This window comes from Mytilus edulis, chromosome 5, assembly GCF_963676685.1.
Source record: "Mytilus edulis chromosome 5, xbMytEdul2.2, whole genome shotgun sequence".
In the NCBI taxonomy this organism is placed as follows: Eukaryota; Metazoa; Mollusca; class Bivalvia; order Mytilida; family Mytilidae; genus Mytilus; species Mytilus edulis.
In genome coordinates this window covers 21,616,900-21,641,670 of record NC_092348.1, presented here as the reverse complement: position 1 = coordinate 21,641,670, position 24,771 = coordinate 21,616,900, and the positions used below count along the sequence as shown (strand labels likewise).

Here is a 24,771-nt window from a genome sequence, read left to right as displayed (position 1 = left end):
GATTTCAAATTATCATTAATATAAGAAAACGTCAATATCTGAATTTTGGCTGTTCCACGATTATATATGTTTATCTTAATCCAAATATTAATACTGTCAAAAAAAATTGTATCCAAAGTTTGTGAAACCTTGAAAGCAGTTTAAGTGTTAAAGTAAAACCTCAAACTGGTATTTTGAAAGCATTTATTTTTTATGGGATTTAGGATTGAGTAAATCTGATTGATCCTAAATTCTGCTTTATTTATCTGACATAATTTCAAAGTTTTTCTGTATATGACTGACCATCAACTGGAATAGTATTTGTTCCTCCATATTTCTGTATAAAATCTTTCAGTTTGCCTAGTTCTGGTTCAAACACAAGAGACCAGTGGCTCCATATCTCCATGTCCTCTAATAGTGGGCAATTATGTAGGCATGCAAGGGCTGCTTCTTTAGTTTGATGGCCTAACATTCCTATCTTTGTTTCTGTCTTTATTCTGAAAATATGATAAAAGAATCAATGTGTATCCTAAAAATAACTTAACTTTTATTTGCTCTCAGTATGTACATGATGTATGAAGCAGCATATTTTAAGGATTAAGCAATTTCTCTGATTCTTAGACAATTTATCATTTCCTTACCTGTTGATTATTTTTTTAAATCAATGTGTTTATTTGTCAAAATTCAATTACAACATAAAATGTTCTTGCTTCACTCTGAATTGGCGATTGGGATGTCAAGAAAAAAAAAAAAAAACATGCCTGATGACTTAACAACGAATGGACACATCTTTTAGAAAATCATTCAAATGGAAGGATGCATATCTTCGAAAAATCATTAGAGAAACAGATTCTACCACAAAATATCTTCCAGTACCCCATTTCTCCACTCTGTAGTCAAAAGAAATATAGTCAATGCAACTGTTTGATTTCAGAATGATAACAGGATTGTTGAGAATGACTGACAAACCATGTAAATAAAAAAGCATAAATTTGAACTTTCTTATATATACAGCAATATACCTGACATCAGTTCCCATGGCAACTTCAAACACCAATGAGTGTTCCTGATATTGATGTTGACCTGGTTTCTTAGATGCTGTCATCAGATTGTTTATCTTCCCGTAACCTAAATGTTTGGTCTCCTTTACATTGAACTGGTTACATAAAGCTGCATCTATGTCTTCTTCCTACATAAATTTGATAATTTTCTCCTTTATGTATGCCAAAGTTATTGTATTCTATACAAATTTTTATAGAAGACTTTTAAATTTGTGCACTTTCCTGTAATTTCCTCTGTCAAAATGCTTATGATTTTACGTTCCAGTAAAAACTGATTGTTCAATGATGTGGTTTACCTCAATTGACCAAAGATCATCAAGTGTGACTCATTCATAAAAATCAACTAGAAATTGGTATACAGTATAATCCCACCATGATTATTAATAAAAACAAAATGTACAACATGCAGAATCTTGATCAGAGCAGCTTTCCAATTCTACTGTACTAATTTAGGTCAGAACATGTTTGAATTTGCATGTAAAACATAGAGATTGACCATTACTTACAGAGTTTTTACCACACTGTATACACTGATGGATGAAGCTAAGAATATCCCCATTACAAGGTTTAAAGCCACTCTCAGAATCACTGCTCCCTGAACCAGAACCAAGTGATGTTCCTCCATATTCTTCAAGCAACTAAAAAAAACAATAACACAAATTAATCACAATTTTAAAACAAGCATTTTACATTTTTTCTAAATCCTTTACTTTGTGTCTTAACTACCTTGGAAATTGAATTCAATCAGCCTTTTAAAGGTATTGAATACCCGTATACCAAATACATAACAGATTTCTATGACTTAGAAAAAAGTGTAAAATACAGATTACATTAGTAGCAATATTCAAAGTTTAAGGTTTACAACTTCTAAAACTTTTACCCTACCTAAAACTAAATTCTTCTGTTGAATGTAAAGTTTAGAAATCACCCAACCCTTCATATTAACAATAACTTAGTACTCCTTTTGTGTCCTGTTAGGTTAAGTGTAAAAATCTTTCATACCCTGCCAGAAACTTACTTCTTATATATATATATATCTCCTGTAAGGTTAAGCGAATAAATCGCCCATACTCTACATCATAACTTACCTCTTTTGTTTCCTGTAATATAAAGTGTAGAAATCTCCCATAACCAATTTCAACAAAGGACGGAAATTTACACTCCTCAGCAATTTTTTCTTCTATCTGATCAAGCAATGATAAATTTAATGCACCACGTTGTAAACAACGCTTCAGGTAATTCTTCAGCAGATTAATAACATCACCTGCAAAAAAATTAAAACAAGTGAAACTGCTCACTGATCATCCCCCGACTAAAATACTTGATGGTTAACAGGAATCTGAAAATGCATCATACGGTATAGCTGACTCATGTAAACCCTAAAACCAAATTTCAGAAATTCTTCTAATGTAGTTCCTCAGAACAATGCGATGAAAATATTCATGGGACAGAAGGATGGATGGAGGGACAGATGGATGGATGGATGGAAGGACAGACAGACAGAGGTAAAACAGTATACCCCAACTTTAATTCTTGAAGTCCATTATTGTTTGTTTGGTGTTGAATTACTCACTCCTTTAATTTGTAGTTAAACAATTGAAGTTTATATAACTCTACTTACTCATGGGCTATGAAGGTTGCATACAACAAAACAAAAATAAATGGAGAATGTGTCCATGGGACACAGTTGCAAATCTCATTATAAAGGGACATAACTAGAGAACTGTAAAAGTGAAAGCTCCCAAATTCGAACTTAATCTGTGTTTTATGGTAACAAGCATTGTGTTTAAGTTTCATACCATTTGGTTGAGGCAAACTGCTATTAGAGAACAGAAACTAATTTTGGGACGTTCAGATAAACTCATCATATATACTAATAGATACCAGGATGGAGTTTTGTATTTACGCCAGACGTGCATTTCATCTAAAAAAGACTCTTCAGTGAAGCTTGAAACAAAAGGCCAAATAAAGTAGAGTGACACTTTATACCCCTCCACCATAGCAAGGCATAAAAAACCTAGGTCAATGAGATTATAGAAATATTCTTGTCATTTGTCAACTGGCATAAAATGTTTCAACCTTCAATTTAAAAATATCAAATTAAGAAACTTTTTTTCAACTATTCATGTATTGCTTTGATAGTTTAGTTGAAATTCTTAAAAATCAAATACATTTTTAAGTCCTACCTTTGGGTGGCTTAACTCTTTCTTCTCTATCCTGTTCTGTCTTCTCATCTTCTTCTTTGGGTAACAAACGTTTCATGGCTGCCTCCTGAAGCACAGAATGGCTGACACATATTGCTAAATGAAACAAGGCACTGGCATTATCATCTGCTCTTAGAATCTGAAGAAAGTTCAGGATGGAGGATTCAATCTTTTGATGCATTTTAATCTGTGATCTACCAGAAGGCTCCTCCATTAACATAATAAACTTAAATTTCTCAAAGATTTCTTGTATTGCCACTTCCGGGCCAAGTGTCATGTAACGGTTCCTAACTTCCCATGATCCATCAGATGATGTATGAATGACGGTCATTCTGAACTTCTGGAATGCTTTCTCAATGTCATCATGAAGGTGACCTTTGAACATCTCTATTATATTTCTTCTGTTCTCAGAAGCATGTCTTTGGGCCATCTTCAGTACCTGAATTGTTCAACATGTTCAAAGAATATCGATTATAATCATTAGTCATGTTAGTCATCTTTCTTGGTGTTTCCGGCTATATTTTTTTATTAACTACCGGTAATTTTCTCTCTTTTGACACATTGGTATTCCAGTTGTACTATACACACCACATAAAACCCTAACAAAATGGGGAAAGGTTACATTTTTACCTATGCAATATATGGAAAGGAATACATTTTTAACATCTAAATTATATGAAAAGGGTGGGGTAACAGATCCCCAGCGGCACCTCTATCAATTATGTATTGAAGTGTCCCCCCCCCACCCCGGTTTAGAACATGGTCAGACTAAAAAGGAAGATATGATTAACACTGAAAGGATTTCAAAATTTTGAAGTCAGTTTTATCTTATTTCATTCAAAATATCAGTGTTTATTAAACATTTTTGATTAAGTAAAATTGTGAATTCAAAATTTGTAGCAAATTAATACATACCAACTTTTAGATGTACAAATGTACCAAGCTCCTAATAAAATGCCTAAAAAACATCCAAATGATTTTTAATGCTTTACTTAAGAGAGATGTTAATGTATATATCATCAGTGGCGGATCCAGAAAAAAATTTGGGGGTGGTCCCAAATGAATATTGAATGGTATGAAAAAGGTTAAAAAATACCTTCGACATTATGGAAGATCATGAATTTGGACAACACCATGCAATGCACATATTCCTAGGTAAAGGAATTTAAAGACATGTAAAACTGATTTTTATTTAAGACTCTATACAATATCTTGCAATCTAAAATAGCACAACATACATGTACAACTGTCATCTGAATTAGGCAAGCTGTAAAAAAAGTTTAGCTAAAATGTTCCGAATCGGTAAAAATAGTTCTACGTAAAATTGTTCAAAATTTACTAATTTAACAAAGAGTCGTTTATCAGGTCATTCAACATCATGCATCGCGGGTGTTTCCTTGCAAAGTTATCTATAATTTGTTTTATGTTAAGTTCCAAACTGTAGTGCACATGCATCAACGCAAGTCCGTTTAACGCGATTGCCCCATAGTTGTTCTCAGGTAGGTTTTTAAAAGTGATAACTCACTGTTGGATCGCTCACATTCGCAACTCGTCACCCCCATGGTAGCTATGATTTTTAAGATAACAGAAATATTTGGAAAGTTTGTTTTGCAACATTCTTTCAGAGTACCGGCTACAGTTTCTGGTTTTGAAAGAATTGACAGTCAATTTGTATTTACCTTTCAAAATAAGAAGTCAACTTCTTCATATTGAAACCCCTAGGGTGACTGGGGTATAGAAATATGGTCACTTGTTCTTCTCCCGACCGGCAGTAAAACGCTTGCCGAAGTGGGACGTCCGTTTGGCTGTGCGGGATGTATCAAGTTCGCAGTCACGTCCGGTCAGAAGGGGGACGTTAAATCCGATGCCTCGTGTAAAGAGAGTGCCACGCTCTTTGCACGTCAAGAACCCTTGCAAAAACTCTTTGAGGGGTCCGTAGGTGGCCTGTTGCAAGGCAAAATTTCTGTCCCTATCCAATATACCCTCATTTTCCAGTGGCAGTCCAAATTCCCCCGACCATCATCCCAGATGGCCTCTATCGTATCCACCTACCTATTGTATTTTTTGTGAACTTGTTCTCGTCCTGAATATGCATGAAATATTTGCCACTAGACGTTAAGCAACCAACAATCAATCAATCTTCATACTGACGAGCTGTTTTGACAATTTAATTACATGTATACAGGTGAAACGCATTGATCCGTATTCTATCATTGTGACATCTCCGGGTATCCAGGTAATCCATAACCAATTAGTGCAATGAAAGGATTAATCTTAAGTGTTAATTTATTAATTAGCTTGTTATTGAAAAAATAGACACTTTAAAAAAAATTGAGGTTCGTCATGGGGGTGGTCCGGTGCGCCGTGGGACCACCCCCTGGATCCGCCACTGATCATATGATAAGTTACAAACCTGTATTGCCAATGCCACACTACTTATTCTGATCCCAAGCTGATAGGCATTATCTGCTTCATACTGAGGAACAAGGTATTCCATAAACTGTGTTAAGTCTACTTTTTCACTCCATTTACTATTCTGTGTTAAGTAGTTCCTCAAATGTTCCAATATATCTACTGTTGTAATCACTGGAATTTCTTCCATATCAGTAGGGAATTTAAAGTATTCATATATGATTGGAAGCCGCTGCATTGGTCCCAAGTTCAAGTTATTAAAATCAGTTTTCTGAGGGTCACATTCTCTCAAGCAATACTTCAGTTCATGCAATGTACAAATAGATCTTACTTTGAGAAAAGCTTGCACATATGCATTCACTCTTGCAATTGCTCGATTGTGTTCTTTAACACAACTGAGTTCATCAATTCTACGAAGTCCCAACACTTGTAAACTTGGTATATTACATCTCTGCAGCAGTAACGCTTGAATTCTCTCCTGCGATACATAGTTATTAGACTCTGCTAATAATTCTATACATTCTTGGGCACAAGTTTCAAGCTGCTTAATTGGTAGTAGTCCTTTACTATTTGCCACCAATCGAAAAGGTTTTATATTCATTTCTTTATCTTTGAAATTCTTTGCATCTAATGGTGTAGTAGGGTTACAAAGTGATTGGGATGGTTTTGTTGTTTCACCTTTCTGATTTGACCTATGGGATTGAACTGGCGTGGAGGTGTCTACATGCTGATTTGAGCCAAGTGATCGAGTTGGTGTTGAGGTGTCACTGTGCTGATTTGACCTGCTATATATAAGCGATTGAACTGGTGAAGCCGTGTCGCCATGCTGATTTGACCTATGCAATTGAAGTGGTGTTGAGGTGTCACAGTGCTGACTTGACCTCCTGTCTGTTGAGTAATCATTTTCTGATGATTGGTAATCACTCGCAGTTCCAATTGATTCTGTATCATATTCATCATCATCATCACCATCATCATATTCAATGTTTGAATGCTTGTTTTTATTTACAGAATGTGGATGTGACAGTCCCTGACTAGATTGAGCATAGACATGATAGGCAGGACCTGATTTATGCGACGACTCATTTGTAGATTTTGTCTCTTGTTGTTTCCTTGTTTTGGGTGGTGCTGGAGTTCCTAATACTGGCCATCCCCCCTCATCAAGCTTGTTTGATTTCTTGTTAACAGCTTGTGTTAATGGAGCTGGCATTGAGAATGGGTTAAGAGGCAATAAAACAGGAGCCTGAACTGGATTTCGTGAGTAATTATGTCTATTTGCTGGTGCAACATATTTCCCTGCATTTTGTTGTAAAGGTTTGCTGCCTGCTGGTGATACATGTTGATTAAGACAAATATATATCCTGCCATCTCGTTTTTCTGAATGGACCATATCCCTAAACAATAAGAAAATATCATCCATTGACCCCACTCTGAACTCAGAGTTTGTCAATTTTAGTTCCGAACTTGCTGAAAGACGAGGCCACACATATTCTTTAATGATCCCACCAGGGGATTCTGCCAATACTTTATGAAGGTCTTTTTTTAGAGCCTTCCTCTTCTTTTCAGTTTCCGGTTGCACACCAGGCATTGTTAAGCTTGGATGATATTGCTACCTGAAAAATAATTACTGACTCTAAAAGATTCTTGATGAAAAAAGACCACTAACAGCATTTACAATATGGTATGATGGCAAATAAGACAACTTTAAAAAAAATTAAAAAAATATTTTCAAAAATTTATAGATTTTGTATTGCTGATTATTTTTTATGTTTAAAGTTTCTGTAGGATTGATTAAACAATTATTAAATAAAATTTTCAACAAAATAAACCAAACACAAAAATGGATTAAAATCAACATTATTTTAAGTGAAATAAATTTCAAGGAGCTTTATTATAAAGCAGTTATCTAAATCTTGTATTGCTGATCATTTTTGCTTTTTATAGTTTATGGATACTACGTGTATTAAACATTTCACTATCTTTAGTAGTAGAAATTATTTCGCAAAATTTACCATACAGTACACAAATGTTTCACATATATATTCAAATGCACTGTCATGACTGTACAAGGTCATAAAACAAGAACAAAGAACACATCAAATTTTAAACTGCCTTAACAAATGCATAAACCACAAACAAAACCCAACACAAAAGTAACTTAACATATATGTATGGTATTCTTACCTTTTTGAAACTGATTAAAATAACTCACAACTTAAAAAATTTCCTCAAACCACATCTGAAATAAAAAAATGCATTTATCATGTTTATCACAATAGAACTATATGAAGTAAAATTGACTTGTTATTTTATAATTGACATAAGAAGTAACATGAGTAAGAAGGAGGTTAATCTTTATCAGACTTTCACTCCTTGAAAAATAAATGAAACAATTAACTACTTGTTAAGTTCTTATTAAGCAGCAAATTTATTATTATATGCTTCAAGGAAGTAGTGTAATTCTACTTTCAATATTGACTTAAGGAAAGGCTTATTTAATCTAAACTGGACTTTTCCTATTGATAAAATATGACATAATCTACTATCTCAATCATTTGTACTGCATTTATGTTTTAGGGAAGTACTTAGTGCACTTCAACTTTCAATATTGATTTCTTAGAAATAAAATCAAAATGGAAAGCTTGACTTTAAATTATCCTTTATTCCACTCCTTGGACATGTTGATTGGAATACTAGACTGACTTTTGATTATCCAATAGTTAATAATGTTAAATATATCTTTATAGTTATGAAAAAAGAAGTATAAAGAAGCCTACTATTTATGTACTACAAGTCAAATTCAGGAAGTAATAAATATGTTAATGTACTTCTAGTTTCAATTTTGAATTTTCAGAAAAAAATGTCATTTGGAAAATCCCAATCATAAAAATAAATCTTTGTAATGACAGTCAAATCAGTATTGTTAATGATTTCTGAGAAATTCTATACCATTTTCTAAAATTTATTGAATTCTGAAAAAATGGTATAGATTTTTGATCATATTTCTTAATTAATTTTATAGTCATTAGTTTGTCTACACATGAACTTGAAACCATTCAGGGCAGGTTTCTAGGTTCCTCCTCTATCAGCAGACTGTCATAAACAGCTGACTTCAGTTTCAATATAACAATTTAGAATATAGCCTGAATTCAGAAAAATCTTAAATAAAACAGGTCCGCAAAATAGCATGACTTTATACAGCTGACTGATTTTGCTGGAGCCTGTAAAAAGCACTGAGGAAGTTATGCCACAGCTGGTAAAATAGCACCTAATAATATTAAACATGTTAAAGAGGCTATATTACTGGAGCCAGCAAAATAGCCACTGTCATAAGAGAAATCAAAGGAATAGCATTAGTACCAACTAAGACACTTGACAGCTTAGTATGTTCAATTTGTAATTATGCTAGCAGCATTTGGCAATCCAGCACTTCAAGTCATCTTGACAAATTAAATGAAATACAAAGAAAAGGGTTAGCATTGTGTTTAGATCTACCATCTCAATCATCCCTTGAAGCATTAGAAGTACTTAGTGGAACATTACCAATAGATTTAAGAAGAGAGGAAATGGCCATCAGAGAGTTAGGAAAAATTAATTCATGCAGTAATAATGTCCTAATTAAAAGAAAATTTGAAATTTGGAAAGAGGAGGAAAATCCAGAAAAATTATATCACCATTAGGAAAAATGTTTCAACAAACAGAAGACATGAGACTGAGAGATACAGAATTGACTGATATAAACAAGATAGAACCGCAGTATGAATACCAAGGTCTAGTATCAGTCATTAGAGCCCCTGACTACTGGCGTAACATAGGCAGCTCAAAATCAAGAACAACAGCCCAAATAGAGGAGAGAAACAAATTATCTCTGAACAACTCAAATCTCAAACACCAAACACAGCAGTCGCTTTTACAGATGGGTCATGTTTGCGGTGCAGGAGCTATAATTTACATCAATGATCAAGAAGAAAAATTAAAAAGACCTGTCTCTCATTGAACAAAGGATCAATTTTGCTAGCTGAACTTATACATGTAGCAATAAAAATTGTACTGGATTACATAGAATCTTTTTCAAAAGCGCAAATTGATACTTTAACTTTATTTTCGGACAGTCAAACCGCATTAGGTATCTTAACTTTTGATTGGAAAAGTGACAGCTATCATAAAACCATTAATGAAATCAAAGGGAAAATAAAAAATTTAAACGAACATGGAATTTAAAAAAACTTAAACTGGAAACCAGGACATGCCAACATAAAAGGAAATGATACTGCAGACTCCCGGGCAAAAGAAGCTGCTACAGAAGCAGAAACACTAGCAGTTGATGACATAGTATTTACAAAACAAGATGTAAAAAAGCAGCTAGAAATTCAGTTACAAACAAGAATGTGTCCCCAGTACACAGATGCCCCACTCACACTATAATTTTCTATGTTCAGTGGACCGTGAAATTGGGGTCATAAATCTAATTTAGCATTAAAATTAGGAAGATCATATCATAATGAACATGTATACTAAGTTTCAGGTTGATTGGACTTCAACTTCATCAAAAACTACCTCGAACATACACTTTAACCTGAAGCAGGACAGATGAATGACTGAACAGACACACGGACGCACAGACCAGAAAACATAATGCCCCTCTACTTAGTATAATAAACCAGCACATCAACTCGGAAACCTGTGATCACTGCAAACTAAAAGAAAATGTACAACACTACCTTTTTGAATGTGATGATCTGTATTCAGATGCCAGAGACAAATTATTTCATCAAATCTTCTTCATAACAGGACAAATTCCAACAGATTTAGACAAATTATTAACAATCAATTGCCAAATGCAGAAAATATCACTCAACTATTAGCGGAGTACACAATGTTATTATATTTCAATTTTTCATGTCATATCAATTACCCAATTAATCCTTTTTTTCTTTTTTTCACTTCATACATTGCTTCTTTAATATTTCTAAAGCGTTACCTACAATATCTAAGTACAAAGGAGAAACTACATTGGTGATAATAATTTTACAAGAGAGATTATATATAACTCTGTCATCACAACAAAGATTGAAGACTGTCATGACTCTTGAGTGTCTTTATTTTAATAATTAATTGCAGGGCTGCCAGGTCTCACACATTAAGCATGAAATTCAAACATTTTAGCACTTACTTGCCTGCATTTTCCTTTAACCTATTGTTTTTTCTCTTTGATCTTTACAATTTTAATAGGCCAAATCTCATGGGAATCATGAAAAGTTGGTAGAACTGTTATCATGGTTATGGTGTTTAAATGGGTTTTCCATTGCCCAATTTTTGTTTTACTTGTGATTTTCTATTTTGTTCCTCCTTTGAATGAGGAATAAAAATTACAGATTCGAAATTTTCTCTGCAAATATCAATTTATCATCATGTATCGTCGTGTCATATGTTTTCGTATGTCATATGTTTTCGTATCAACCACATTTCGTCGGTTTCGGCTGCATACGCGTACATTGTGGCGTGTTTTTCGGTTTCTATATTTAGAACAACAACACCACTACAACTTGACATATTTAAAACATATTCAACGTCGCTTTTTAAAGACGTTAGAACAAATTAAATAAAACGGACCTATTTAGCCATTTTTATTTAATGTCAAAAATATGCATCACTAGAATAGCTATAGAAAAAAATTCTGAAGGGTTAAAATAAAGTCCAGATATGTTTTTTGCAAGTAAGATACCGGATCTTCAAGACATATGACTGTCATGTGTTTTTTGGGCCGTTTTAATTACAAACCAGCGAGTTAAAATTAGTAGGGTTCTTATATAAAATGGTTGTTCAAAATCTAATTATTCAATATTTCATTTATAATTTTTTTGTATAATTCCTTGATTCATGAAGATGAAACAGTCTTGACTTTTTATATTTAATCCTAAATTTTGAAAACTGCATTTTATTTTAGAAAAAATAATGTATTTTGTACAAACCAGGTGCCAATCTGAAATTAATCAAAATCTTAAAATTTCAGCACACAATTTACCAACCTAAAACTATTTACTGATAATTTTTAGTACTGAAAAGTATTTATTTACTTTTTTTATGATTCGAGCAATCATTAGAACCACGACTTTAGAAAATATTAATTTCCGGATTTTGTAGTCATTTCCTGTCCGTGTACTGATCCAATTTTTATTTCATACGCATATGACGCCGTTTTTTTGACATACAAAAATCGCAAAGTAATCGGAAACAGTAAATAATCGTAGTAAGCATTGAAAAAAAATCTAGATACCTTAAATCAATCTACAGGACATGCTTTTTAAATTTGAGTAAACACCGGAATAAAAACTCAACAGTGAAAACTGTAAGCAGTGAAAATTGTTATTAGTACGAAAACACATTACACGATGATAAACATATAAATAATTTGAACAGTAAAATGTCTACAAATTCTTACCATTTTTGATTATTCAAGATTTAGCAATTGTTAATTCTCTTCTATCACGTTGACAAATAATTGTTCTGTAATGTGAAACCGCTCCTGCTTTTCGTCATTTTGAAAGTTTGTTGTTGTTTTTGAAAAACCAACTTCTTCTTTCACTTTCGACTTTTCGAAAACAAATGACTGCGTTGTTCTGTGACTTTTATTTTCGTTTGTAAATCATGTATCTCATTACACATGTTTAAGAAGCACAACATAACACTACTAATTAATCTTTTCCCCTTTACCTACATTGGATAAATGTTAAAAATAAATGAGTTTTCAGCTTTAAAATTACACCAGTCATTGTCTTATCCGGAAATATTACCGGGATATTTTTACATTTATACAAAAAAGGCGGGAAATGTATATTTAGCAAATAACAATCAGCTGTATATCCATTCCAAAATAATCATGAGCAAAAATGCTGTTAGAAGTGTAGCTCAAAATCTAGGTGTAACTTCCCAATCTATTATAAGGTAATAAACATCACTTCACTTTGACAGCTCATGAATACGCATTAGATAGTCATGTTGACATTTAATAATAATGCCCCCCCCCCCCCCCCCGCCCATTGCTACTAATAGTACTATTTTGTTGTGTATTTTCTGTAGTTTATTATTTTATTTTTTATTGCATCGTTACATATCTATTGTCTGTGTATTGCATATGTTATATATGTTGGTAAATATTCTATTCTATTCTAAAGTGGGTTGACATATGTGTCTTTTCTTCTGTAACCGGAGAGCATGAATTTCATTACAAAATTGCTTGTCTCCACTGGGACTGGAACCCGGGACCTCTGTGTCTCAAGGCAGCGCGCTAACCGACTGAGCTAAAGAAGTATTTCCTTAAGCTCAACCGCTTACATGCATAGCTTAGGGTTGACTAAGTAGCTACTAAGTTTTCCTAAGGGAAGCAATCCCGTCACACTTCCCCCACCTCAAGAGTCATTATACTCTATAATGATGATATTTTCATTTTTTTATATTTATATTTTTACCTGACTAGGTAATTCTTCTAACCCTGGGTTATTATTGTTGGGCACCAATGTAACCGGAGAGCATGAATTTCATTACAAAATTGCTTGTCTCCACCGGGACTGGAACCTGGGACCTCTGTGTCTCAAGGCAGCGCGCTAACCGACTGAGCTAAAGAAGTACTTCCTTAGTTCAACTGCTTACGGCTGACTAAGTAGCTACTAGGTTTTTCTAAGGGAAGCAATCCTGTCACACTTCGTATGAGCTTCCTCTATAAGGAACACACATATATCATTAATTTCAGTATTATTCAATCATAAATATATATTCATAATGACTATGTAATATTGACAACTGTACATACCACACCCTCCTTTGTTGTCAAAGTCGTTAAACAACTCTTAGTTGTAGTAGATTGAACAAATAATGAAAGTGTTATAAACCTGTATGTGGGTGTACATAGGATTTGATATTGTCCTCCATGATAAATTGTGTCCACCAGCATATGTATTTAAACTGAGACTACTATAACGTCCCGTATTAGCCCATGGGCTAATATAGCTTTTTTCCTGGGCTTTTTCAGTATTGGTCCTGTTTTTCCATATTGGTTCTGTTCGAAAAGCAATATCAACTTTTGAATTTTATATTGGCAGTGGACGTCATCTGTATTGCATAGGCCAATTTATCCGTATTAGGGCTGATTTGCTCATGAATATCATTTAATAAAACAGAGTAGGTAACCTTTCAAAAAATAAAAGAACCCGTTTTTTTACCAGGAGTCAAAAGTCAGTCATATGAAAATAGACTATTATAAAACATAAACTATACAATAAAACTATACTCTTCCGACATTGACAGCCTTTCAGTGTTATGTTGCCACAGACATTTCTGTGTTATGTTTCCACAGACATTTCTACCCAAGTGATTTGCATTTTTTACTGAAACATTGAAACATTTTATTTCACTAAAGGCCTCACATAAGGCATGATAGTACAACAATATAACAAATAAGATATAATGCATGGCCCAAGACCACAATTAATGACCCTTCTTTTCGTTGTTCACGAATATAGTTCCCTTTAGTTATAGTGTATTTCTTCTTTATTTTTTTTCTTTCCCTTTCTCATTCATTTCTTAGCTTTTCTGGGGTGGAAATGAAAGAAGAGAGCTGAAATAAACTTTTGGATGTTTTATTTTAACTGATTTCAATAAGGAAAGAGTGATTAGGCCAGGTGCAAAAAGGTTATATTTACACTTTTCGGAACATCTCTTGACTTGCCTATAGGGGTAGGGATGTGTATTGGCCAAATTTGTATGATGTAATGATGCAATTTTTCTGAAAATTGCATATATCTTTGGACTTGTACTGTACATTACACACACAAAAAATTAGACAAAAAGAACAGTTAAATTTTTTTAAATGCGACAAAACGTTATAAAGAAATGATAGAGAAATTAATTGTGGTCTCGGGCCTAAGAGGTGCATTTCAGCAAATTTTGAAATTATACTTTGACAACTTCTCTGAATGATCTATTGGTATTTATTTGTCAAACTATATGAGAAGAAATGATTTCCACTTTTATTTGATAGAAATTTGTAAAAAAAGTCACTTTTCAGCTGATATGCCCCAAAAGTAGCTTTTTCACTTTTTTCAATAATTTTGCAAAAGCAGCATCCTTAATTTTTCTCTGACATTTTTTTTCTGATATCTATTTGTGTTTGTGGTATTTATTTCATGTGTTTTACTCATTTGTGAACTCTGAACACAAAGAAAAGTGGATAAAAGCATAAAAAGAGTACAAATTGGACTGTTTTAATAGTCTAGGTCTAGTGGTTCGTACGAAGCAAGTGAAATATGAAGTTCTATGCACTTAAAAATTGTATTTCTTTAAACAAACTGCACTGAATCTATATCCAAAGCACTTATTACTGGTTGTTTAAACTTGTCTGTTTCACAGAATACCTTTATTTTCTTCTGTTGGATGGCTGGTGGTTAAAATATTGGCATTTCAAGACTGAAATTTCAAGCAGGTTTTAAACAGAAAATTGAAAAAACCTTGCATCAGACCATACTGTCTACATATATAGTTAAAAGCAAGTCTTGTTACATCCAGGCTTCATATTTGATCATATCTCAGCAAGGATTTGGGCAAAAAGAAGCATATTTCCATCTCCAATATCATTTATATGCAATTAAATATGGAAATATAGAGAACAGCCTAAATTGACAACTTGTTGTTTTAAGCTTGACATTGCTTAAGACCATGTAAAACTCATGTGTTATGCTATTTGAAACTTATATTTACATGAAAAGAACATTTATGATATGTTAAATGTTTTGTTTTAACTTAAAAACTTCAGAAAATTGTTGTAAGTGGAAAATATTACATTTCATATAAGGCCTCGCTTCATTTGAAAACCTCTATTTTTTGGCATAGGCACATATAAAATTAACTTTTGTCAATTTTTTATAAGTCTCATACATTAAGTATGCTATCATTTACTTTGAATAGATAATATCTTATACATTGAGACATAAAAAAGTGCAATTTGGTGTTTTGGGGGGATTTTTGAAGCCAAAATTTGAAAGTTGAAATTTTTCTATTTCAACGTCACAATTTAGCAACCAAAGTTGAGATATAAAAAATGCCACATTTTCTATAATATATATCACATGGCTTTGAAACTTTGTAAACTGACTCATAATACACTAAGCTTAAATCATGCCAAGTTTTATTGGAATTGGTCAAGTTTTTGGCCCCTAATAGGCCCAAGACCACAATTAATGACCCTTCTTTTCGTTGTTCACGAATATAGTTCCCTTTAGTTATGGTGTATTTCTTCTTTATTTTTTTTCTTTCCCTTTCTCATTCATTTCTTAGCTTTTCTGGGGTGGAAATGAAAGAAGAGAGCTGAAATAAACTTTTGGATGTTTTATTTTAACTGATTTCAATAAGGAAAGAGTGATTAGGCCAGGTGCAAAAAGGTTATATTTACACTTTTCGGAACATCTCTTGACTTGCCTATAGGGGTAGGGATGTGTATTGGCCAAATTTGTATGATGTAATGATGCAATTTTTCTGAAAATTGCATATATCTTTGGACTTGTACTGTACATTACACACACAAAAAATTAGACAAAAAGAACAGTTAAATTTTTTTAAATGTGACAAAACGTTATAAAGAAATGATAGAGAAATTAATTGTGGTCTCGGGCCGCATGTACAAACATATTTACAAATGCATGAATAAATGGGAAGGTAAATATCATTTGTAAATTGACATTACAATTTACTGATAACCGAATGAGTGAACTGACATTAGAGAGTTATTTCCCTTTCATGATGATTTTTGTCAATATATGGCTATTGTTAAAGATGCAGGTTGGAGACACAGTCTCTTAAATAGAGCCTCGAGTTTACTTCATCTACCTATTAGGATGATTAAAATTCAAACTAACATGAAATGAAAACCCTTTATATTACAGAAAAGCAGAAGAGTTGTTACAGCTGGTTGATATTAGAGTTGGTAGCCAAAGTTTAACTGCTCTCAATCTAACAGGATCATGTTGTGTAGTGATGTGTATAGACTTAGCAGCTACTGGTTCAGGTCAACCAGTAAATAAAGTAAATTTTATCCCTAAAACTTTGTTTTGATTTTTTTGGTGATAATTTTTCAAATCATCCTACAGGAGTGATATGAGTTTTTCTCAGTCGTTTAAAAAAGAAATTGTAAGTTGTCATTAGTAAATTGGCCTACCTTGTTTCGAAAAACACTGTTAAAAGATTATAAATGGTCATTCAAACTCCACTATTTCTTGGCCACATTTCATCTATGGGTAGTTGATGAGATTGCGGGTGAAAAATGCACTCTTGTTTAAAAAGCCATTGATAATCTATAAATATCTCCACATTTATTTTACTTGTTTACTTATGTAGTAATTGTACTTTTGATTATATAATTATCTGCTTCTAGAGAAGGAACTGTTTTACCCCTGTCTGTCCATCTATATTTTGGTCTGTCCCATAAAATTTCTGTTGATTTCTTCTCAGGAATTACAAATCATAGCTTCCTAAATATATATAAGTTGTCATTGCTCTTAAATTTTCTGCTTGTAAAATATGTAGATAGATATAGGAAGATGTGGTGTGAGTGCTAATGAGACAAATCTCAAACAAATAACAATTTGTACGGCTTTCAACACTGAGCCTTGGCTCACACTAAACAAAAAGCTGTAAATGGCCCCATAATTACTAGTGTAAAACCATTCAATCAGGAAAACAAATGGTCTAATCTATATACATGATATTAGAAAAGTGAAACACGTTTAAATTATATAAACAAATGACAACTTCTATGTACTGTACATCAGATTCAAAGCATGTTTATCATGTTTATCAGTCAGGGGCGTAACTTAAACAAGTTATTTTTTTTAGTTACTTATATAGGTAATTTTTTGTTTTTAAAAATTATAAAATTTCTCAATAGAGTTATTTTAAATTTCAATAGAAGCATGGACTTAATGTAGTTTTCATGAATGTTTACATCATTTTATTTCATAAAATTAAGAATTTATTAAATTTGAGAGGAGTATAGACATAATAGAGGTAAAGGGTAACTTTAAGAATAACGACAAAAATATTTCTTGAATAAGTTATTTTATGCATCTTTGAAATAATCAGTAATTAAACACTTATTTAAGGCACATATGTAATTGTTTTGGGTTACAAATTATAAATAACTTTCAGTCTTAATTAAATCACAAGTTTCTATTTCTATCTGTCTTCCTTCAAGATTTTCAAGGAAAATGATATTTTAATAGTCTCAAGAGACCAATCTTTGATCCAGAAGCAATATGAAAGATAAGTGCGCCAGAAAGGCAATTATTGTTTCAGAAGGATTAGAGTTTATATTTCATGGGAAAAATAACCAGATGACTGAAAATTTGTTAAAGCTAGTAAAATCTGGATAATTGGACACCTTTAAAACAAATATTTAGAAAAATTACTAAGTAATATTTAAAATAGCCTCGTTTTCAACATTACTGTAAATTCAGAAATTATTGCGTGCACTTATTATTGCGATTTTGTCATTTTAGACTCAAATGCGATTTAAATCTTTGCGATATTGAGAAAAATCCTTTTTTATTCATATAAAATATTTCAAAATGCGAGTTTAAATTATTGCGATTATAACACTGTTGCATTTTTTCGCAATAATAAAAACATCGCAATAATTTCTGAATTTACAGTACTTGTATAGGTAATTTTAGAAGTTACTAGTTTAAGTAATGCCCCTGACTGTTTATCATTAGTGAGCATCAGATCTATAAGTACTTGTTCAGATAGATCGATTAATATGTAATGTTTCTTTGGCAGATGTAAGTGTGTTAGGTTGTTTATTAAATACCTTATATTGACTATATTTGATTATCTACAAGTATTTTCTAAAATATTGTCCATCCTATTACCCTTCCTTCAATTGCAACCAATTAAATTAAAGTTTGTGTAACATATATTTGCAAAAAGCTGACATGTTTATCATGTTTATTCAAAATGGGAATACATTATTTAAAAAAAATTGGCAGGTTTTGCAAAGAGAGTTATTAATCTGACAATTTGTCTTTGGTTTGAAATGGAGGATGTGCATATGGGCATTTTATATAATTATACTTATCCTTCATTTTTCTATCACCAAGTTTTGTACAGTATCAAGTTTGAATAAACCAAATAAGGTAGACAGGTAGTTGATAATTGCTTATTTAAGAAAAAAAGAATTTACTTATCAAAACATTTTATACAGTGAAATAATCTGAAGTTTAACAGTCCAAAACCAAAAATGCAATTTAAATGATACATAATGGTAGGTAAAGGGAAATGAAGGGGCAGTAATACTATCCAGTAATCGACCAGATTTTTTCTATTTCAGCTTTGTTACACTGAAAAACAACTTAATCGTTTGGTTTTAAGTAGCCTTGATAGAAATACTCATGAAGCCAGATTGAATGACATCAAAGTTGTAAAGAAAACTTCAGTATAATAAAAAATATATAATTTTTTTTCAGGGTGAAGCCTTGAGACTATCAGGAGTGAATAAAAAGATTTATAGAAATGGTCTTAAGACTCTTGAAAGTATGCTAGGCTTAGAAGAACGTACCACAATTAGAGATCTGGCAATAAAATTTGGTTGTACTGGAGCTTCAGATTTGGCATGTCAAGTTTTACAATCGTAAGGCCATTTTATTATTTATAATCTCCCTTTTTAAAAGAACTACAGAGATTCATTATCTTTTTCTTGTGAACTTTTTGTTATTTTGATATAAGTTTTTAAAATAGATAAAGGAAGATATTGTATGAGTGCCAATGAGACAACTCACCAACCAAGTCTCAATTTGTAAAAGTGAACAATCATAGGACAAACTACCATCATCAACACAGAGCCTTGGCTTACACCAAACAGCCAGCTATAAAGGGCTCCAAAAATGACTAGTTTAAAACCATTTAAATGGGATGTCTAATCTGTATTAAAAAAAACCACAAGAAACAAGAAACACTTATTAACGACATCAACAAACGACAACCACTGAACATCAGGTTCCTGAATTTGGACAGGTGTAATCAAATGCAGCAGGTTTAAATCATTTTAATATGACTATATGTTATAAATGAAATATTAGAATTTTAGTCAAATTGGTGAATATGAACTTAACAGCTAATGCTCCTTTAAAAATAATCACTGTGGAACATTTATTCTTATATTGAGTTTTGAGTTATGTATGAATATCAAGGTGGGCCATGCAGGTTCCTTAGAGAATATGTAGTATGGTTTAAAAGATATGTTTTATGATTACAGATATGAAAAGTCCTTCAGTGGAGCAGACATGGATTTCTCTGGATCACTCTTTATGGCGTCCTCCCTTTGTGCAGCATGCAGGTAAACAAATATTTAAATAAGAATCACTTTTAATGTTTTAATATTCATATGTTGTACAACTAAAAAATAATCGAGAATATTGATGGAAGGATTAGCTTATATACATATAGAAAAGATGCTGTGATATTCTATATAGCTAAACAGAGATTTTGTTTTAAAAAATATATTTTCTTTATTTGTGACGTTTTTGGAAAAAGAAATTGATTTTTTTTTAATGTATTGAATTGATTACTGAAAAACTAAAATCAATGAAATTCATATAGAATTGAGAACAGATATGGGGAATGTGTCAAAGAGACAATAACCAGACCAAAAATAGGAAAACAGTCCAAGGTCACCAATGGGTCTTCAATACAGTGGGGAAAACCACCAACCTGGAGGTGGCTTTCAGCTGGCCCCTAAAAAATAAGTGTACAAGTTAAATGAAAAGGAACTTCATACTTAACTCTAAAACATATAAATGAACTAGAATTAAAAAAAATACAAGAGTAACAATATACCATGTAATAATAATGATACTTTAGCAACAAAAACCACCAGAAATAAAGAGTGTATTATAATATACTCCATACTTCATATATTGTGGATTCATTATTATTCATTAGATACCAATCTTTATTGATTTCTTGGGAACAGGTGAACCACGAAATTAAATGTTCAACAAATGACAAATTTTACAGACTTCTAAAAAAACTACAGCAAAATCATGAAATTAAATGGCCTCTTACGTGCAAGTTTTCCTTCATCCACTAAAATTGGAACCCATGAAAATTAATGAATCCACAGTAGCTGACTATGTGGAATTGACTCTGCTCAGTTTTGAAGTCCATATGTTGACCTAAAAAAAACGTATATTAATTAATTTCTTTGTCATTTGGTCTCGGAGTTGTCTCATTGGCATCCATTCCACATCTTCTCATTTCAATTCATAAAATACTTCATAAGAAACAAATACCATCAGATATTGCGAGTGTTTTATGATATCCTACATAAAGTACTTCCTTAGCCACAATGACCACCAAAAGCAGGAGTGTTTAATAAAATACTACATAATCCAAAAGGACTGACATACTCAAAATACATTGCAACAAACAGCCGAGAACACAGTTATTTCGTAGTGCATTTCTTTTAGACAATAAATTCAAATTAAAAAAATCGCACCTGCTCTTTCTCAAAAAGAATTTTACAGTGTAGTGTACTACCAGTGAGACAAATAATATTAAAATTATAGAAACTTCTACCAGCTCTAACTCAAAATATTGACAATTCTGTGTTAAGGGGGTGTAAAATTCAGTTTAACAGCTTCAGACGTGCTAAAATTTGACCTTTTGGAACTGGACCAAATCACTACTTTACATAAAGATTCACCACCCAAATTTTTTAAACATGTAATTATATCCCCCTACTTAATATTTTATGCATTTAATATCAAGAAATAACTTGGGAAAGTGTATCAAATAAAACATGCAAGTTATACACTGTTTACACTAGGGACTACATTCGTAGACAACGAAACCAAAGGACTGTGTCCTTGGACCAAACCTGTATGCTAGAAATAACTGATTTGATAATAAAAAAACTACACTTAAAATTAGTGCAACTATTATAGATTTTATTTTTATTTAATTTGCAGAGTTTTAAAAATGAAAGTTGACAGAAGCAAACTGATAGAAGTTTGCAGTATAAAGAGGTCAACATTTGACAAATTGACAACAGATTTGGAAAAAATAGCTACAAAGTTGATTGGTAAAATTAGATATAGTTTGTGTGTGCATACAAGATCTCCTCTTTCTCAGATCTAAGGTGAAAATACTTTACTTTGCCTCAATGTTATGAAGCTTATACTCAATGATTATTACCATTAAACACAGATAAGGTTTACATTTGGTTGGTCTAACTTCGATTGTTCTAGAGTTGTGTTTCTTTATAAATGAAAAATTTGGCAAATTGTAACTTGTGTTACTTACACTGTTCCTAATCTCCTCATTTAAATTACTTTTTGTTATTGAACAATAAGAGCACCCAAGCAATCTCTAATGACAAAATAAATAAAAAGAAATGTCATGAAGTTTCAAAGAAAACAAATTGCTGATAGCTATGAATAAGTACATTGACATAGTATATTTACAAGGGGGGCATCTGTTTGCCATGGACACATTCTTCTTTTATATAGTTTGAGAGTCCCCTTTTATACATGTTGTTTGACTTTCCTCTGAAACTTTTCTTTAATTTATTGAGATTTTAGCTGTATAATATCATTATGGGGTTTATTTTTTGTGTACAGATATGGGGTATATTTTCATAAGTTGCAGTGCATAACACAAGGAAATGGACATCTGGAGGTCAGCATACTCTATTGACATGATTGAAGTATCTATAAAACATATTAAGCCCTAAAATCTTATGAATTCAGACAAGTATATGAATTAAATGAAGCTATTCAAGATTTTAGACATTATAAAATATCTGTAACAGTATAAAACAAGTAATGCAGGCCATTATTTTTATTTGTTACAGGGAACAAGAAAGTTGTGCAAGAAAAGAAGAAAAACACTATTGTTGATGATATAGAAAGGCTTAGTCAAGGTAAGGTTGAAATAATTTGATTGTTGAATTATCTTCCAAAAAAAACATGTGTACATGTTGGTCTGTTGGTCTACACTGAAAATTGAATATTTCCATATCTAACATGATAAACTAAACATAAACCAATATAAAATGCAATGATTTTATTGTTGTGAAAGTTGTAAACTGTGGATTCATTATTATTCGTTGGATACCAATTTCCGTGGATTTCGTGGGCACAGTCAAACCACAAAATTAAATATTCATCGAATGATAATTTTTCTATAGGTTTGTAAGCAGACTTCAGCAAAACCACGAAATTAAATATCCACGAATATGCAAGTTTTTCTTAATCCACGAAAATTGGTACCCATGAAAATAAATGAATCCACAGTACATATTTTGTATTTTATGCATCATTTCTTAGAATCCCAATAATTTAACTCACATTTGTGTAGATCTGTCAACTATGACAATCATAAAAGTCCACAATAATTTTTGAATTTGAAGTATTTTATATCTTGCAATATCCTCATTAAAACATTGATAAAGTTTATTCTGCACAAGACATAGAAATACTAGGCATCAAACACTCCAAATTAGTAAGCACACATGCACAATTCTTTTCAGATTTTTATCGAATTTATATCAAAGGTCTATATAACCAATGTCTAGGGCAGGTTTTTAAATCACTGCCAATCATCGTTTTAAAGAGTTTTACTCATTGGACAGATTAATTTAATGGAAAATGCCATTATTTTAGGGTTTTTCAAATGTACAATTCTTCCCAAATTGAAAAAAAATATATATCAAAGTTTTACAATACCTATATCTCAAGAAAACAAATGAAAATCTTGTGCGTGCTCTCATGTAAGTAATGTCTCATGCAAAAATCAGTGGGGATCAACATATCTAAAACAGTTATTACCCCTTGGATTAATCAACTATATTGAAAACTGCTTTATGAGCACTCTTACTTGTACAATTCTTGGTAGATTTTTATGAAATTAATATTCAAGGTTATATATATTAAATTATAAACCTGAAACAATTGATATTAAATTAATTATATCAGCAATGTCTTTGACTTTTTTATAAATCAGTGCCAATCAATTAAAAAGAAAAACGAGTTATTCTTCTAAGAAATATACATTCCATGGAAATAGCATGTAAAATTCTGGACAGATTTTCATCAACTTTCTTTAACTCTGCTTCGACCAAATGTTATGAAACTTATACATAATGCTTATAAGCTCAAAACACAAATAAAGTTTAAATTTTTGGGTTGCATCACTTTTACCTTATTTAGAGTTTTGCCGCTTTACATAGGAAAAAAGCAATTTTTCGTTTCCCTTCTGTAACAATCATGTTCGCCATAACCAAGTGTTATGAATCTTATACACAATGCTTGTTACCACAAAACAATGATCAAGTTTAAATTTTAGTGAAGTCACTTTAATCATTCTAGAGTTATGTTATGAAACTCATACACAATGCTTATTACCACAAAACTCAGGTCAATTATGAATTAGGGTAGCATCACTGTTATCGTTCTTGATTAATGTCCCATTATAACGATAATTACTAGAAGGGACACATTTCCTATTTATTTTATTTAAAGTGTTTTGCATCTTGGAAATATTAAAAACATTGAAAATTGCATTGTTAGCACTCTCATATATGCATTTCTTGTTGGGTATTTATGAAATTTTTATCAAAGTATTTCAAGTTCCATTGTCATTGACTGTTTTTCAGATGAAGTGTCTACCCCTAAGAAACAGAAAGAAGAGGAAGAACAGAATATAAAAACTGACTATGAACAATGGAAGAAACAAATTCTAGAAAATGCAAGGATAGCTATTAAAGATGGAAAATGAAAAAAAAACAGTGTTATCCATTTCTTTATGTTGCATCATGTATTATAGACAAGTATGCCACATCACGAATTTTACACCATGAGAGGTGCATTTTTAAATTACCTGTGTAAAAGAGTCAATGAGAGTTGTTGCCATCACTTCTGTTGACACAGTTGAGGAGTCACTCCACCAAACTCGACATGTCCTTCATGTTCAAATGGAGACCAATATTTTGCTTTCGGCTCAATAGTACTCTCAGTAAAGGACTGGAGCATTGCTCGATATTTAGTTTGGTGCAGAAATACAGATTTCAA

General features: G+C 32.0%; 2 protein-coding genes across 4 annotated transcripts in view; one reads left to right on the top strand and one right to left on the bottom strand.

Moving 5' to 3' along the window:
* LOC139525420 (uncharacterized) overlaps nt 1–12,472 on the bottom strand; it is a 51,261-nt gene extending 38,789 nt beyond the window's left edge. For both annotated transcript variants that reach the window (XM_071320743.1, XM_071320744.1), the window contains exons 1-8: nt 12,099–12,472; nt 7,841–7,895; nt 5,658–7,269; nt 3,227–3,683; nt 2,129–2,304; nt 1,547–1,678; nt 1,002–1,168; nt 283–476 (exon numbers count right to left, since the gene is read on the bottom strand). In XM_071320743.1, the coding sequence (XP_071176844.1) occupies nt 283–476; nt 1,002–1,168; nt 1,547–1,678; nt 2,129–2,304; nt 3,227–3,683; nt 5,658–7,244 (2,713 nt within the window). In that variant the 5' untranslated portion in view covers nt 7,245–7,269; nt 7,841–7,895; nt 12,099–12,472. The remainder of the gene's footprint in view (nt 1–282; nt 477–1,001; nt 1,169–1,546; nt 1,679–2,128; nt 2,305–3,226; nt 3,684–5,657; nt 7,270–7,840; nt 7,896–12,098) is intronic.
* Nucleotides 12,185–24,489, top strand: LOC139525421 (origin recognition complex subunit 6-like). Of its 2 annotated transcripts, none has more exons than XM_071320746.1 (7): nt 12,185–12,297; nt 16,591–16,729; nt 19,168–19,331; nt 19,956–20,036; nt 21,670–21,782; nt 22,554–22,622; nt 24,357–24,489. In XM_071320746.1, exons 1-7 carry the CDS (start codon nt 12,263–12,265, stop codon nt 24,476–24,478), a joined length of 723 nt encoding a protein of 240 aa, XP_071176847.1. In that variant the 5' UTR covers nt 12,185–12,262; the 3' UTR covers nt 24,479–24,489. The 2 variants fall into 2 exon arrangements, with proteins under 2 accessions (XP_071176847.1, XP_071176846.1); XM_071320745.1 differs by lacking the exon at nt 12,185–12,297 and adding an exon at nt 12,471–12,601.
* Nucleotides 24,490–24,771: the final 282 nt, after the last annotated feature.

Bases quoted from the DNA above. Each gene is read 5' to 3' on its own strand.
- LOC139525421 (XM_071320745.1), top strand. From the start codon at position 12,537: ATGAGCAAAAATGCTGTTAGAAGTGTAGCTCAAAATCTAGGTGTAACT. The intron at 19,332-19,955 runs GTAAGGCCATTT...TTATGATTACAG, and splicing joins GCATGTCAAGTTTTACAATC to ATATGAAAAGTCCTTCAGTG. The intron at 21,783-22,553 runs GTAAAATTAGAT...TATTTGTTACAG, and splicing joins AATAGCTACAAAGTTGATTG to GGAACAAGAAAGTTGTGCAA.